The sequence below is a fragment of the Vidua chalybeata genome, chromosome 2, assembly GCF_026979565.1.
Source record: "Vidua chalybeata isolate OUT-0048 chromosome 2, bVidCha1 merged haplotype, whole genome shotgun sequence".
NCBI classification, from domain to species: domain Eukaryota; kingdom Metazoa; phylum Chordata; class Aves; order Passeriformes; family Viduidae; genus Vidua; species Vidua chalybeata.
This window is the reverse complement of record NC_071531.1, coordinates 30883104-30897865: the sequence shown is the minus strand read 5'-3', so window position 1 is coordinate 30897865 and position 14762 is coordinate 30883104. Positions and strand designations below refer to the sequence as shown.

Genomic DNA, 14762 nt, shown 5'->3' with positions numbered 1-14762 from the left:
AGCTGGTAAAGAAAAAGCCAGACTGATGGATGAAGCCTCCTGGTATCACTGTTTTGGTGCCTATTCAAGGTCTGACAATGTTGGCACTTCCACCTCCTAACTTCAGGCATTACTTCATTCTGCACCAAGGCAGTAAATAAGTACAACTAGTCCAGCCACTGTTATAAAAAGGATAGCATATACCCACTTCTTCAAACTAACAACAAAACCAAACTAGTCACTACTCACAGCTGTTGCTTCCATAATGTACTAACATGATACTGACTTTAATGATAGTACTTTCCTATATGGACAATTTTCTGTTTTTCACTTGCCAGTGGCAGAAAAATACTTTGGCTCTGAGAAGCTGCTTAATTTCTTCCCATGAAGAAGATGATCTTCCCAGAGATGTCCTCTTCAGACCCTTCATCCTTACTTATGAGAGAATAGAATATCAACAATTTACTAGTTAAATGAGACGCCTCATTCTCAGACTTGTGCCACAATCACATCACTCTGCTTCTTTTAGCTTGCTGCTTTATATATCCAAAATAATACCCAAAACTGTAATATTTTATCCTCAATACATCCATGAAATAAAGAAGTATTGTTTTTTTCAAATATAAGAAAACTATGTAAGACGCCAAGACTACATAGATAAATTAATTCACGAAGCAGGACAGGGACCATTCTCTAGTGCTGTGGCCAAATCATGTGAAATAGTTCCTACATGTTGTTAAACTCTCTTCTTGCAAAATTAAAATATATATATATTTGTCATGCTGCAATTTGGGAACCACCCATAGCATTTCAAGTAGCACCTGGAAAACCTGGGGGTTGGTACAGGCAAAAATCATTCCAGGGGGTGCAGAGAACTAGTAGGCTCTAAAGCACTTGTATAAACCACTAGTCGCCTGGATTTTCACTATAGATCAATTCAGACATCAGTACAAATGTGTGAGTGAAGAGAGATGAGTATCTTCAGGAAAGTGACCCACCTCATCCTAGACCAGGCCATTCCAGAGGGTAGTTAATCTTACTGTCTCATTCTGTTGGCTATACAGGCAACCTACACAAATAATTTAGACAGCATATGTAGCAGCTGAATAGATTAAATTTAGTGACATAAACAGTCTCTGAACACATAGGAGATGTACAGCAGTATAAACCCAAACTTTGTTGTTTATCTGACTAATTAGCCTAAGTCTCAGTACTATACTGCTTTTCACCCCAATTAGCTGCAGGAAGCACAGTACAAAAACATATACTTGCCTATCAAAGTGCTCAGTCCCCAGCTGTGTTTTGGTGATATCCAGTTCTGACTCTGAGTTGTTCTGTTTCTGAGGTGAGTAAATTCTTGACTCTGCACAGCACTGTGAAGTCCATACACATTAATTAGATAGTAACTGTAATTCTCTAAGTATGTAGCCACTTGCAATTATTCAAAATTAAATGGACAGCCATACCATACAAATGAGATTAAGAACATTTTTTTGAGCAAAATACAACACTATGAAGAAGAGACTGTTAGGGTTTAACTGAGAAATCCAAAGAGGTTTTTGGTATCTTCTGCTATTAATGTAGTCAAGGCACACTGGCCATTTGAAAATGCAGCTAGATACAAAACCACATCTGTTTAAATACACTTGGAAATAATGAGAAAAACTGCAATACTCTCCTGGTCATTTATTCACAGATTGTTTTCTACTAAAGCAAGCTGTTCCTTGTGAAAGTGAATTTCAGAGACTTTCTCTTGGTTTGCTCTCTGAGACTGAAATTCATTCTCACAATTGGACACAAGCGAAGATTCCAGGTTTTTCATAGATGCTTTTTCATTTCCCAGTTGTTTTCTCAGCAGCTCTGTTTCAGAATGGGTACTCTGAATGGGTACCCACTCATACTTGCTCTGCAGATAAACAAAGATTTTAAAGTTTCAGGTGTATGTCTATCAAGCTTACTATTGGGGTAATCTTTAAAAAAAAAGATAAAAATAAAAAAAAAGGATCAATGGGATCAATGACAGAATTCGTTTTCACTGCAAATGAGTGGTCAATTTTATATTTTCCCAGTCAAAATCCTTGGTAAGATTTATAAAATCATCCAATGCATATATCTTAATATAAATATACTTGATACAAATGAGAAAATGCTATGAAATATATGCATCAATGCATTCTGTAGACAGAATCATTAATGAAGAGGAAGGAAGTTTCACATTTTGTTGAGGCAAGAAGCTATTGATTAACTGTTTGCGCACAGGAAATAACATGTGGTACTACAAACTGGTACCAGCATCACCAGCAGAGTGAGATTACACTTACTTTACTTACAGGAGCTTTGCCGCAGAGCTTCAAGAATAAACTGGGGGGAAAGGGAAAATGAATAAAATCCAATCAAAGAGGTTTATATATCTTTGAGGAACCTAAAAAAAGAATACCCAAAAAACCTAGTATATTTCACTGCAGAGGGAACGATGGACATACCTGAGACACAGCTACACACACACATTAAAAAAATAATTCCAGAGACTGAGAATCAGGAAAATCAGTATTGGGTCAGCTACAACCACAAAGAAAACTGCCTGGTTTAATCTTAGCATAAGTAAACTGGATGCTATTTTCCCTTCATCTTTTCATGTATGCATTATAGTTCGACTAACTGAGTCTGTTTGGGGTGCTGCAATACTTTTATCTGTATTTTACTCAAGCCTAGTTTACATTAAGCACAACAATGCTCAACCAAAGGTCATGGGAAATCTATGAACTGAGACATCTTAACAAACTCTCCACCTCTCCAGCACATTTCTCAGAAATTTCAGAAGATAACCATTTGTGTGTTCAAAGGAGGAAGATACTGGAAGAGCTCAGATCATAGGCCAACAGAAGGGGGAAAAAAAGAAAAAAGCAAGAAAAAAAGCATTTGTAATTTATCAAAACAAAAGGGTTTTTTCATTCTGAAAGATCCAATTTTCTATGAACTGTTACTCAAAAATCTAGTTCCTTTGCAGAAAAACAGTTTTGATATTTTACATTTGTATTTCAGAAAAAAAGAATACTGAAAACTGTAGACATAAGAAGATATAGGAAAATAAACTGTATTAGAAACATTAAAAGAACAATATTATTCAGGATCATGTTTAGTTTCCACTTCTGAATATAAATATGCTGCAATCTAATAAGGCAGATTCTGCACTGGAATACTGTGTAAAGTAAGAGCCTTATCTGAAGGTTATACATGGCTAATGAAAGACTACTGGTTGAAAGATACAGAAAAATTAGTGAAAATTTCCCGACTTCTGACTTTTTTCCAATTCTCAAATCCGCATTTCTGCAGTTTTCTTTCCCAAAACTGTTGCTGTTCTCCACGGTGCCAGCAATCCCCTTCACAGAAGGATCCAGGGAGGCTTAGCCATATTAGATCTCATAAAAGTTTCAGATAAATGTCATGTGCTGGAACTCTTCCATATCAAAGGAATCATAGAGGATTTCACAAGGATACAAAAGACATCACACACATTTGGCTGGAATGCATAACCAACTGGCAAACAGCAGCTTTACCCACTGTGCTTCCAAAATGCATAAAGGTTTACAGACACTGCTGGAAGCCTATAAAGAACAAGACATTATCTCAGCTGGAGCAGAGATGGATAGGTCAGTAATAGAATCATACTGAAAATACCTGAATAATCTGAGTGTGTATGAACAACTTTTCAAAGTTTATCCAAACTGAATTTTAAAAAATGAATGTATCACACATTAATTTTGTAGTTTTTGTAAAAATCAAGGTCAAAAAAACTGATTTCTAAGGGGAATTAAGAAAATATTAAAGATATTGATACTTCCTAAAATAGTTAATAATTTTAAAGTTCCCACCAAATTTCATTGCTAATAACCCACTCCAGCTATTCTGCTTACCTAGTGACTAGATGTAGAATCCAAGATATCTTTCTTGAAAATAACAGTAATTTTAAGCCCTGACTTTTGAGTGTTCATAGCAAAGCCCTGCAAAGCAGTGAAGCAGTGTCCTTTTTAAAAAGTGTTCAACTCATATCCTTTAAGGAGTAAGCCCCTGAGAAATGCCAAATTAAACATTTAAAAAATTGAAAAAGTGATCATTCATGATTCTAAAGTATATTTGGATCCCTTAAGTGTAACATTAACATAAACTTATTTTTCCAATATATTTCGCATACCCTTTCTACCTTCTCTGCTGTAGAAATTAAATGCTAATTTAATCATTCTTTGATTGCATCTAGTTTAATGCAAAGTTCTGGTGTAGATGTGACATTTTCAAGTACAGAGACTCTCTCCAAATGTATATTTCGAGGCCCTCTGCCCATTTTCCCATTTTCACAAGGGAGTTGCTTAAGGCAGAAATAGGAGTCTTGTATGCTGCTTCTGTTGCTAAATGATACAGTAATGCAATATAAAACTCTACTAAAAAAAAAAATTAAAACAGCTTCCAAAAACCTTACAAAATATCTCTATGTAATTGTGGCAAATTTTAAGAGGCTGCAGTAATTTATTCTACAGTAAACCTTTAAGTTATTTCTTTAAATAACTTAAAAATTAGAAGAGTTCTTGCTTCTGACAGCAAAATTACCTTCTGGCATTTTAAACTCTATTCCTAGAATTCTACTCCTTTTGCAAGAGTTAATAAGGTTGAAAATTCTGCCATGGACCGCATTTTATTTTCAGATGAGATCCTCTTATTTTTGCAATAAAATTTGGTTTTGTATGTAGATGATCTGTGAATGCTGAGATTCTGTCAGTCATACTTATACTGCTGTCACCTGTAAATTCAGGCATGACTAATGAGGCACATTAAAGTGGAGTCCACAAGGCAGCAGAAGCAGGTCTGACTAAAAGCATTAAGAATTTTGTACATTTCAAATTAACATACCTATGTGTTTCCTTTTTGAAAAATGCCTGTACTTTGCCCAGTGATATTCCCGGTCAGCCACTTTCAACTCCTTAAGTTTCAGTGGGTGGCAGAATGAGTGTGGGAGGTTAACAGAACAAAGTGAGAGGTAAGGCACTGTGATTTGCTTGAAGGATTTACTAGAAACGACATCCAAAGAGATTATTTGATGGGAGCATATCACATTAATTCCAGCTCTGTCTCACAAAAAAAAAAAAAAAAAAAAAAAAAAAAAAAGGAACGCAGAGAACTGCTGAGCACACTAAGATTTTTGAATACAAACTTCTGTGTTTTAGATATGTGCCTTGCATGTAACTGTATGAACTGGAATATGACATTTGAATTCTGACATTTGGGAAGACCCAATATGATGACATAGTGTTCATGAAGAGGCCTATTCATTCCTATACTTAAGAGCAAGCATGTGGGAAGGAATTAGAAGGATGAAATGTCTGCTAGTTTCAGGCTTGTTGGACAAACTAGAACCATGTACCAGTTTTATTATATCTTCAAGGAATGCCAAAAATCTGCCACACCACCCTCCTGTGCTGTTTTGTAATTGCCGTGTTCTCATCCGCTTTCTGAACAGCAACAGTTTCGTTCCTCTAGAGTATCTAATGTTCTTGAGTAGCCCTCAGCAGCTTATGTGATGTCAACATCACATCTGCAACAAAAATTAGAGATCCCCCAAACCATGTTTATATGCTCACAACCTATTTCGAAAGCCACACTATGAATTTTTCTTTACGTTCTTCTGATTTTAAAGTGGGAAGAGGCTCTTTGGGACATCTAAAGCACTGGAAAGAAGACTAAGAAGCTCAAAGCAAGAAAAGCAGGGACAGGAATATGACAGGTGACAACATACTTGATATGATTCAGGTATGCTATGGAGTTGTGTATGACTTAATGCCTTCAGTGATTCCAAACCATAAGAGCATTTAATTTTTTTGTTTTCCTTGAAATTTTTTAAAATATTTTTTTCCCAAGTGTGACTAGTGGAATCCTAATCATATTATCATATAAAGTAAAATGCATACAGTTCATGGTGGAAAATGTCCCTGAAATAGAAGTGGCATTAAACATAATTTTAAAATATTACCAGACCATTTCAAGAGTGAACTATGGAAAGAATGATTTCAACTCACTTGCTCCATCTGTGTTTCAAGGACTCTATTTTCTCTTTCCAACTGTGGCTCTCAGACTGCACTGAGCAGTGCTAGTCTAACAGGAAAAGCCTGTTTCTGCTTCATGGCATTTTGCTTCCCAACTTCCTCCTTGTTCACAGGCTTTGTGATAATTCTCCAAGAGCTCACAGTTCTCTCTACTAACACATAAAGCTTATTTATTTAATAATTTACAGTAAGCTCCAAAAAATAGGGATATTTATAGATCTACAGATATGGTATTGGATATACTCTTTCCAGTGAAAATTCTGCCATTTAGTGAAAACATTGAGAGACTTCTCAAGAATCAGAGTTTTGTCCAAGATGAGTACATTTTAATGATCAATAGACATCTGTTAAGAATGGCTAGGTTATCATTATACATACAAAGTATAGCAATATAGTGCAGTAATATTTCTTTTTACTTCAATCCCATAAAGGAATAACAAAAAAAAAAAGAGTTCCAGGTCTCTGTATTATTCCCTGTCTGATTTTTAAAGTTTAATCAACACACACATGTGTGTGTATATACATATATATATACACACATATATATACATATATACATATAAAACCATAATGAAATATTGTACATTAATTTTGTACTGCAAAAACAGCCATGAAAATATGTCCAAACTACTAAAACGAAATTAAGGGAATGCAAATGAGTTTTGGTTAGGAAGCAAATTCTTCTATGGAGATATCTAAAAATTTAATTTTTAGTTAAAAAACAACAGTTTTAATTTGTATACTCACTTTAGACTTCAGCACATGCTTCAGCCTGAAAATATCTCAGTTTGAATCCTGGGCTTCCAACTTCTTATCATCAAACTCAGTTTGGTACTTTGCTAGTTTTTTTATATAGTACCTATGAAGAAAGGTTTTTTCCATAAGGTTTAAGTATACTGCTTGTACCTTAAAAAAATAATTAGTGTGCATCTAAGGTCTACAGCTTTATTAACTAGTTTTTAAAGGCTATGTGAAATGTAAATTAGGTGTATTTTTATAAACCAAATTTTTCATTTGTGAAAAATATTTTTTTTACTTATAAATAATGCTAAGTCTTCTTAGAAAGAAGAAAAATATCTGTAAAGGAATGTAGCAGTTAAAAAGAAAAAAACAGATTGTTTATTTAGCATCTAGATTGTCATAAAAAACCAGCTTGTCCCATTTAACAAGCAGAGCTCAATCAGTTCCCTCTCCATTACATTACAGTTTTTTAAAGCCTATATTTTTAAAAGTAGAAGACAGATAAAAAATTAAGTAATTTAATTATTACAGAATTGCTTACATGCTAATTAATCAAATGCTTATCTTCCAGTCAGGAGAAATAAAGCCACAAGTATTAGGAGAACAGACACAGAACTTCTGAGAATTATTGCTTGAGAAAATGAACAGAAGAAGGAAGAAGAACTGCAGAAAGGCTGTCTTCAACTGCACAGTTCAGAAATTTCTTCTGTGCAAAAATTACTGGAGAACTCAGCTGCAAAAACTGAGGGAAGGTGTGGTAGTGTGGGGAAAGCTCTATGGAGAAACCCCTATTCCTGTTGCAAAAAGGTGAGTTACTGAGAAAGGTGTTCTGGAAATTTTCCAATAAACCCAAGCAAAGAAATGATAATACTTTAAATACTTGGAGTATTACCTCAGTTAATGGAAGGGCCTGGAGGAACCAATACATATTCTAGAGGCAATCCTACAAAAAGTACTTCATCCTATGAGACTGAGATTTTTTGTTTTCAACTGCTTCTATAAGCATCCAGGTATTGCAAAGAAAACTGTGAAGCTTTCAAAAGTAGCTGGGAGAAAGAGGAAGCTGCATTTTGTACCAGCTGACATCATCCTTATAAAGTGTGATTCCAAGAGGAGGTGAAGAAGTGATTCCCTGCTGAACCTTTGGCAGTCAAAGCCACTACCAACCTCACCTTTTCTAGGAGCGCACTTAAGAGAAAAAATTAGTATGTTTGGGAGAAAAGTTATTCAGAATGGAAGTGGTCTCACCAAAGAATTAAACACCTGATCTAAAGCTATTAGCTATACTACTTCTATAATGGAGAAAGGTAAAACTAATCACTTTAAAAACTTGGGTGGAATGAATCTCCTGGAGGACTTTTCTTCACTTAAAAGGGACCCTTAATGACTTAAAAGTTCTATATACCTGACATCAGGTACAGTTAATTTGCTCCTTTAAAACTGAGTAGCACTTCTAGAGGAAGAGAAAGTCAAGTGAGCAGTAGAGTAAGTGCACAGATCAAGTACCAGAAAACCTAAATGAAGGCAAGAAGCTGAAGAAAAAGAAGAAAACCCACATCACCCACAGAAGTGATGAACTCCTACAGGTATTAAGCTGTATTAATACTTATTAATGTATTAATACTCCAGGTATTTCACCAGGAACTGCACAGAGATAAAAAACACAGTAGATAATGTAAGGCTGTATTATAACACAAAATTTCAAGGATCTTCTATCCAAAAGCAGCTCTTGAAGAAACATAAATACGTGTTGTCACTGAAACTTACACTCTCCAGACCTCTGTCACATAATTTTAAAATGCAAAAACCTTTCAATAATGAAAGAAAACAAGACTTTCGCATTCAGAACGTTAAAACTTTCAGAAATATATTTATTTATTTGCATTCAATGCCGTTTCTTTCAACCCATTAAAAAAAAGATGACTGCAGAATATGAAAATTTTATTATAAAAATCGGATCTGTCACTCACCAGTTTTTTAATCTAAATGCATAATTTTCTCTTGACTAAGTTGCATTTCATGTTTTTTCTTCACAAGAATTCTTCACTGAATCTCTGAAAGATTCAGTTCAGTCTTTTCATTCAATAAACTGGAAAAGCAGCATTAAACAGGAGAATTCAGACACTGATATACTTTTTTTGTCTTTTAGGAATGTCACTAAAATTGCAAAAGATAGGAAAAATTGAGATTTTTCTGTCTATTTTAGACTGGCATATTTTATTAATGTTAACTTTAATCTCAGTGTATTAAATTCTGAATAATTGTATAAAGGATTACAGAAAAGTAAGAATTCTTTGCAACAGGTAATTATAAGAAAGTCACAAAAATAATTAAAAATCATCACCTGGGACATCCATTGGAATGCCTGACCTGCTTCAAGTAATAACCAAGTTATCTGTTCAAATGTAGTAATATTAATGATTCTCATACTCTTCAAGAAACTGAAAAGAATCATCAGTTTGGTTTGGAGTGTAAAGAAAAAGATCTTTTAGTAGCAGCGCCTAGTTTTCAACAATTCAACAGTGTTCATAAATCTGACAATTTATTATAAAGCAGCACTCACTGACATGATTTATTCCCTAAAGGCTTTGATCGAGTCTAGTCCCACTGTGCTTCTGAACATAACTGGGAACTCCAGTTGAGCAGAAGACCATAAGCCCTACACAGAAATTCAGTTTTACTTCCTCTTATGAAAAGGCTCCAAGAGTAAGAAATGGATCTTTAAAACTAACGACATGACATTCGCTAGTCTACACTTTTGCCTGTGTTTATTTTTAAAAAAAAATAAAAATTAAAATAAAATTATTTATATGCTATTTACCAAAACCCATCAATCCCTGTAGTTTCTAACAGAAAGCTCCTAACTCTAAATTAAGTGAATTTTCCTTTTTCACTGAAGATGGTTTCCACCACATCATCATAACAATAAGACAAGAACATTTACATATAAATAAGCAATGAAGAAAACAATTTCATCCAAAATGAAGGATGGCTCATATGCAGCTTTCATAAATTCCTTTCTCTTTGAGTAATATAACAGTTACAAAAACTAGTGAACATAGGTGTGGCAGCAGCTCTCTGGCTACAGAGAGAGCCACACAACTTTCCCAGGCCTTTCTGGGAAAGGCTGTGAGAAGATCAGAGAAAAGAATGAGAAACAATTCTTATCTTCACTTGCTGCACCTGTTGTTGTGAACATGTGGAATGTGTTATGGAGATTTGTTTACCAAAGGGTGGTTTCTTAACTGGCCAGTGGTGATGGTATTTAGATTGGGGGACCAGTTAGGTCCAGGTGGATTGTAACTGTCTATAAAAGCAATGGGTTTCTTATTAAGAATAGACTAATAAAGAGATTGATCAGCCTTCTGAGAATCATGGAGTCACTGCTAATCATTACCTGGCTGGGGGCCTGCTGTAGCAAAACATAGGCTGATATTACCAGTCAAATTAATGCAATTACATACTTTTACTTACTTAAGCGAAGCATATTCAGCTTCCTGTCAACTCACTCAGTTTCAGAATCCAGTACTTTTCTTGTCAATCTTTTCATCTCAGTTTCCAAAGAATCAATGGTGCCTTTCATCAGTGCCACTTTAGACATCTGCTCTAACTTTTCACTAACTATAAATATAATCAAACATTAACAACTGAGGGGAAAAGAAAAAAAAGAGCTGATTTATAGAATTTATTTCAATTTTTACTCTGTTTTTAGAACAAATCTTCTGCTGAAGAAGAAATGTCCAAGCATCTCATTTTCTCAAGGCCTGACTCAGTTTACTGAAGATAGTTGGCAAAGACCTGAATTGTGACTTTCACTTCTTTTGAAGGTAAATCAATTTCCCATCTTTTAGATCTCTGGGAATATTTTCATTTATTCATATGAATTTTTGGTTGGTAATTATGCCCAAGGGCAAAAATGTTTGCAATTGATCAATGTTAAAAGTTTTCAGCGCAAAATAACATAGAAGAAAACGTTATTATGAGTGTATGAAGGGAGAAATCATGGTTTGGGATACAACGTGACCAATAATGGCTTTAGGCCTCTATTAAGTTACATGCCTAAGCCAATAACCAGGTAGAGAAATCACTGTAAAATGCTTGCATAAAGCACTATATAACCAAGTTACCACCATGAGGCCTTCAGGTCTGTAGCTAAAACAAATAACAGATCCAAAGCCTCTTGCACAGACTCCAGCAAAGCTGGTTTGATATCTTCAGTCTAAAGAAACCTCTATCTTTTTATTAAAATACTTACACTTAACATTCAAAGGACTGTCTTTTTAAAATTATTTGAAGCACATCTTTTAAAGTACAAAAATTCTCACCCAATCCCTCTCCTCCTTTACCAGATTTTTCAGTACTAATTTCTATGTTACTATAATCAAAGGTCAGGCCTCTAAAGATCAAGTCAGTAAGCTTCTGGTATACAGTAGCTTCTTCAATCCTAGTGCCATAAATTTCATGTTGATGTATCACCCTCAAAGGGTACCAAAAGAACTGAAGAAATAAGATGATGTACCTAAAACAGGGCTCCCAATACTCACTACATGTCAAATGTAGGCGTGTGATTAAAGTTAATTTACTACTCAGAGCTATTTCAGCCTACAGTGTATTCTTCATATCAGATGCACTCAATTTAATATTATAAACTGTGGTATTATATTTATAAGCTTGGCAGGATTTTAGAAGGCTGAGGCAGAAAAAGAAGATAAGCCAGAATTTATAACTATAAGATCTAGAAGAAAGCTATACAGCAGAAATCAATGTTTATTTATTTAAAAATCAACTTCTACCAAGACTGTAAGTAAATTTACAATTTATGTTCATTATATTAAGTTTTCCATTTTCCATTTTTGTGCCATTGATTAGCAAACAATTGCACACACAAGTAACTTAAACCATATGAAATACGATTTGCTGGAACAGTGCAATTACATTTAGCTTTGAAGCATCAGGTCTTAGTAATACAGTCATAAGATAATTCACATTTGAATAGACTCCAGGTCTCTAGTCCAAACCCCTGCTCAAAGCAGGGCCAGCTCTGAGGTCAGGCTGCTCAGGGCTTTGTCCAGTCCAGTCTTGAAAATCTCCAAGGCTGGGGACTGCTCGATTGCCCTCATGAGAAGCAAGTATTTCCTTGTATTCAGCCTGAACTCTTCTAGTTTCAATGGGTGCCCATTGTTGCTCATCTTTCCACCAAGCACTGCAGTAAAAAGCCTGTTAATGACTTCTTGATGTCAAACCTACTGGCAGGTAGGACTTATGTCCCTCTTAAGCCACTTCTACTCCAGGTGAAACAAGCCTATCCTCACCTGGATATAAGATCACTGTGGGTTACACTGTTGAAGCTTGGTACAGTCTTAAAATCACAGAATCACAGAATGGTTTTAATTGGAAGAGACTTTTAAGACCATCTTGTTTCACGCCCCCTGCAATGGGGGTGCATCACATCAGGTTGCTTTCATCACATCAGGTTACTGAGTGCTCCATCCAGACTGGTCTTGAACATTTCCAGGGATGGGGCATCCACAACTTCTCTGGGCAACCTGTTCCAGGGCCTCACCACCCTCACAGTCACAAATCTCTAACTTGTATCTAATCTAAACCTGTTGTCTTCCAGTTTTAAACCATTCCCCCTCGCCCTGTCACTACATAATCTTGTGAAAACTCCCTCCCCAGCTCTCTTGCTGGTCCCCTTTAGGTACAGGAAGGTGCCAAAACATGTCCCCGAAGTCCTCCCTTCTCCAGGCTGAACAACCCCAACTCTCTCAGCCTGTCTTTGTATGAGAGGTGCTCCAGCCCACTCTGATCATTTTCATGGCCTCCAACAGGTCCATGTAACTATTATGTTGGAGACCCCAGTGCTGGACACAGTTCTCCAGGTGATGCCTTACCAGAGCAGAGGGGAAAGAGTCTTGGTAAATAACATCCACTGCTCTCAGCCTGTTGTTTCCTGACAGCAGTCTGGCTGGTGCTGCAGGATTAACCAGGAACATCACCTGTACTATATTTACAATTCCATAAAAAATTATTTTCCCTTACATTGTGAATAGTAGTTTAAAACTCTTCAATTCTCTGTTCCAAATGAGCCTATTCGTTAAACACACTTTCTTGGGAAATCTGTATCAAATAACAGCAACAACAAAATCACATATAAAACAAGTCTCAACTGACCACAGACTTGTAAAGTAATTAATTCTCAGGACCAGAAGAGAAATCCTTAGCAACTTTAATTACACTGCTAGGTAGTTTTCATGTTTAAATAACGTGTGGGGTGGGGCTGAGGTGGGATGGGACAGAATCAAACCTGTAACTGCTCCCTGAGGCTATCACGTTCTGTAGGCATCCTTTGGAAATCTGACAGTGCTGTATCCCTTTCTATCTCCATGTGTCTTAATACAGCTTGAGCTGTCACAGGAGTGTCCTGGGGCATTTTATAACTTCCTGACAAATCTGGGAAATCTCCTCCTGTGCCTGTTTTTAAAAACAGTAGAATAACAGAAACATGGAATAGATAATTGATATATTACTAGGTCCTGTGGCTGGTAATGTAGAGCATCCCAAAAACTGTGTAATAGTGAAGATGAAGTAATCATTTGTGCACATATTCTTTGATTCAGGAAAGCATTTTTAACTCAAGACAGCATTTACAAACTTGTATTGAATAACAGATTCAAATCACAGAATTTCCATAACTTTTTAAAAAATATTTTTTAAACAAATACTTCGAATTCTTTCTTTTTTTTCTTTCATATGAAGCCAAAAAGACACCTTTTTCTTGCACATTACCTCGTTGTTTCAATTAATCACACAAATATAAATAAAATTACCTGCTCATAAAGATTGAGAATTTTGTCTCTCTCAGCTGTTAAAACTTTGAAGTTACCCTGAATTTCTGCCATGACATTCATTTATTTTCCATGTTAACTCAAGTTCTTCACATTCTCTCAATATTTTCAAGACTTCTGGATCAGAAACCACTCCCTTAAAGAATATGGTGATATAATGTTAAAGCAGAGAAACAAAATTTGAAACACTTTCTTATTATATCTGGTTTGAAAACTTCTATTATTGGCCCATTCCCATTTTATGCATTCTTCTCTTCACAATCAACTAGTTTTCCTTCCTGGTACTTATAGCTTTCATAGTTTAACATACAATATATTCTAAAAAATATATTCATTTTCTTCCAAAGTGACTTCCCAACCTCACCTGGATGGACGACTTTTTTTTTTTTTTAATGCTGCAACAAGTAGAGATTTAGGACTTGAGAATGTGTTTCTTACTACCTTTAACAAATTCTCAGTCTCACATTTATGGCAGTCTCTGTCCTTTTCCAGTGACTAAATAAAGGCATCAAGCCTTGAAGGTGATTCCCTTCCTTTATTTCATATTCTCTTAGTAACATAACCTGCATTAGCATAAGTAGAGAATGCATGCACTGAAATAAAACTTTTGTAATTATTGATACTTCAATGTAAAATGGATAAATATCCATCTTCAAAATGAAGATGAAGCAGATATCTAATTAAAATAAATATCCATATACTAGTTTAGGGTAACTTCTGCATGTCTGCATTTTCTCATTTTTGTTATATTGCAAATATTCCTGAATGTCCTTCTAATGTATCTAACAAGAAAGAAAGGGACATAAAAGCTAAATGTTAATTAACTTGAAATATATCTGTTTAAAACCAAGGGTAGATTTGTACTGGAATATCTAATGAATTTTTAAATATGATAGAAAATAGGCCACCATGTTTGTTTAAGGTCCATGAAAGGCGAATTTTTGCAATGGAAATAAAAAAATGCACAAGAAAGTATTGTTGAAATCCAGAAAGTCATTTAAGAGCCTAAAACAGATTCTGAAGATAAACCACAATTCTTAAATTCAAAATTGCACATCAAATCCCATTCATTTAATAGTAAACTAAAGTAATTTTGAGTCAC

General features: G+C 35.2%; 1 protein-coding gene across 1 annotated transcript; it reads right to left on the bottom strand.

Moving 5' to 3' along the window:
• Positions 1–350: 350 nt before the first annotated feature.
• On the bottom strand, positions 351–14197 carry TSGA10 (testis specific 10; the record flags this gene model as incomplete). Its single annotated transcript, XM_053934725.1, is given in 21 exon segments — positions 351–414; positions 1252–1306; positions 1309–1352; positions 1674–1885; positions 2301–2340; positions 3280–3359; positions 6102–6126; positions 6128–6236; positions 6815–6930; positions 8797–8901; positions 10287–10320; positions 10323–10433; positions 11138–11256; positions 12125–12171; positions 12855–12932; positions 13120–13235; positions 13238–13286; positions 13643–13712; positions 13714–13796; positions 14025–14074; positions 14077–14197. Coding segments are annotated over 21 exon segments (1728 nt in total), but the record flags the coding sequence as incomplete, so codon positions are not given.
• Between the last annotated feature and the right edge of the window lie 565 nt (positions 14198–14762).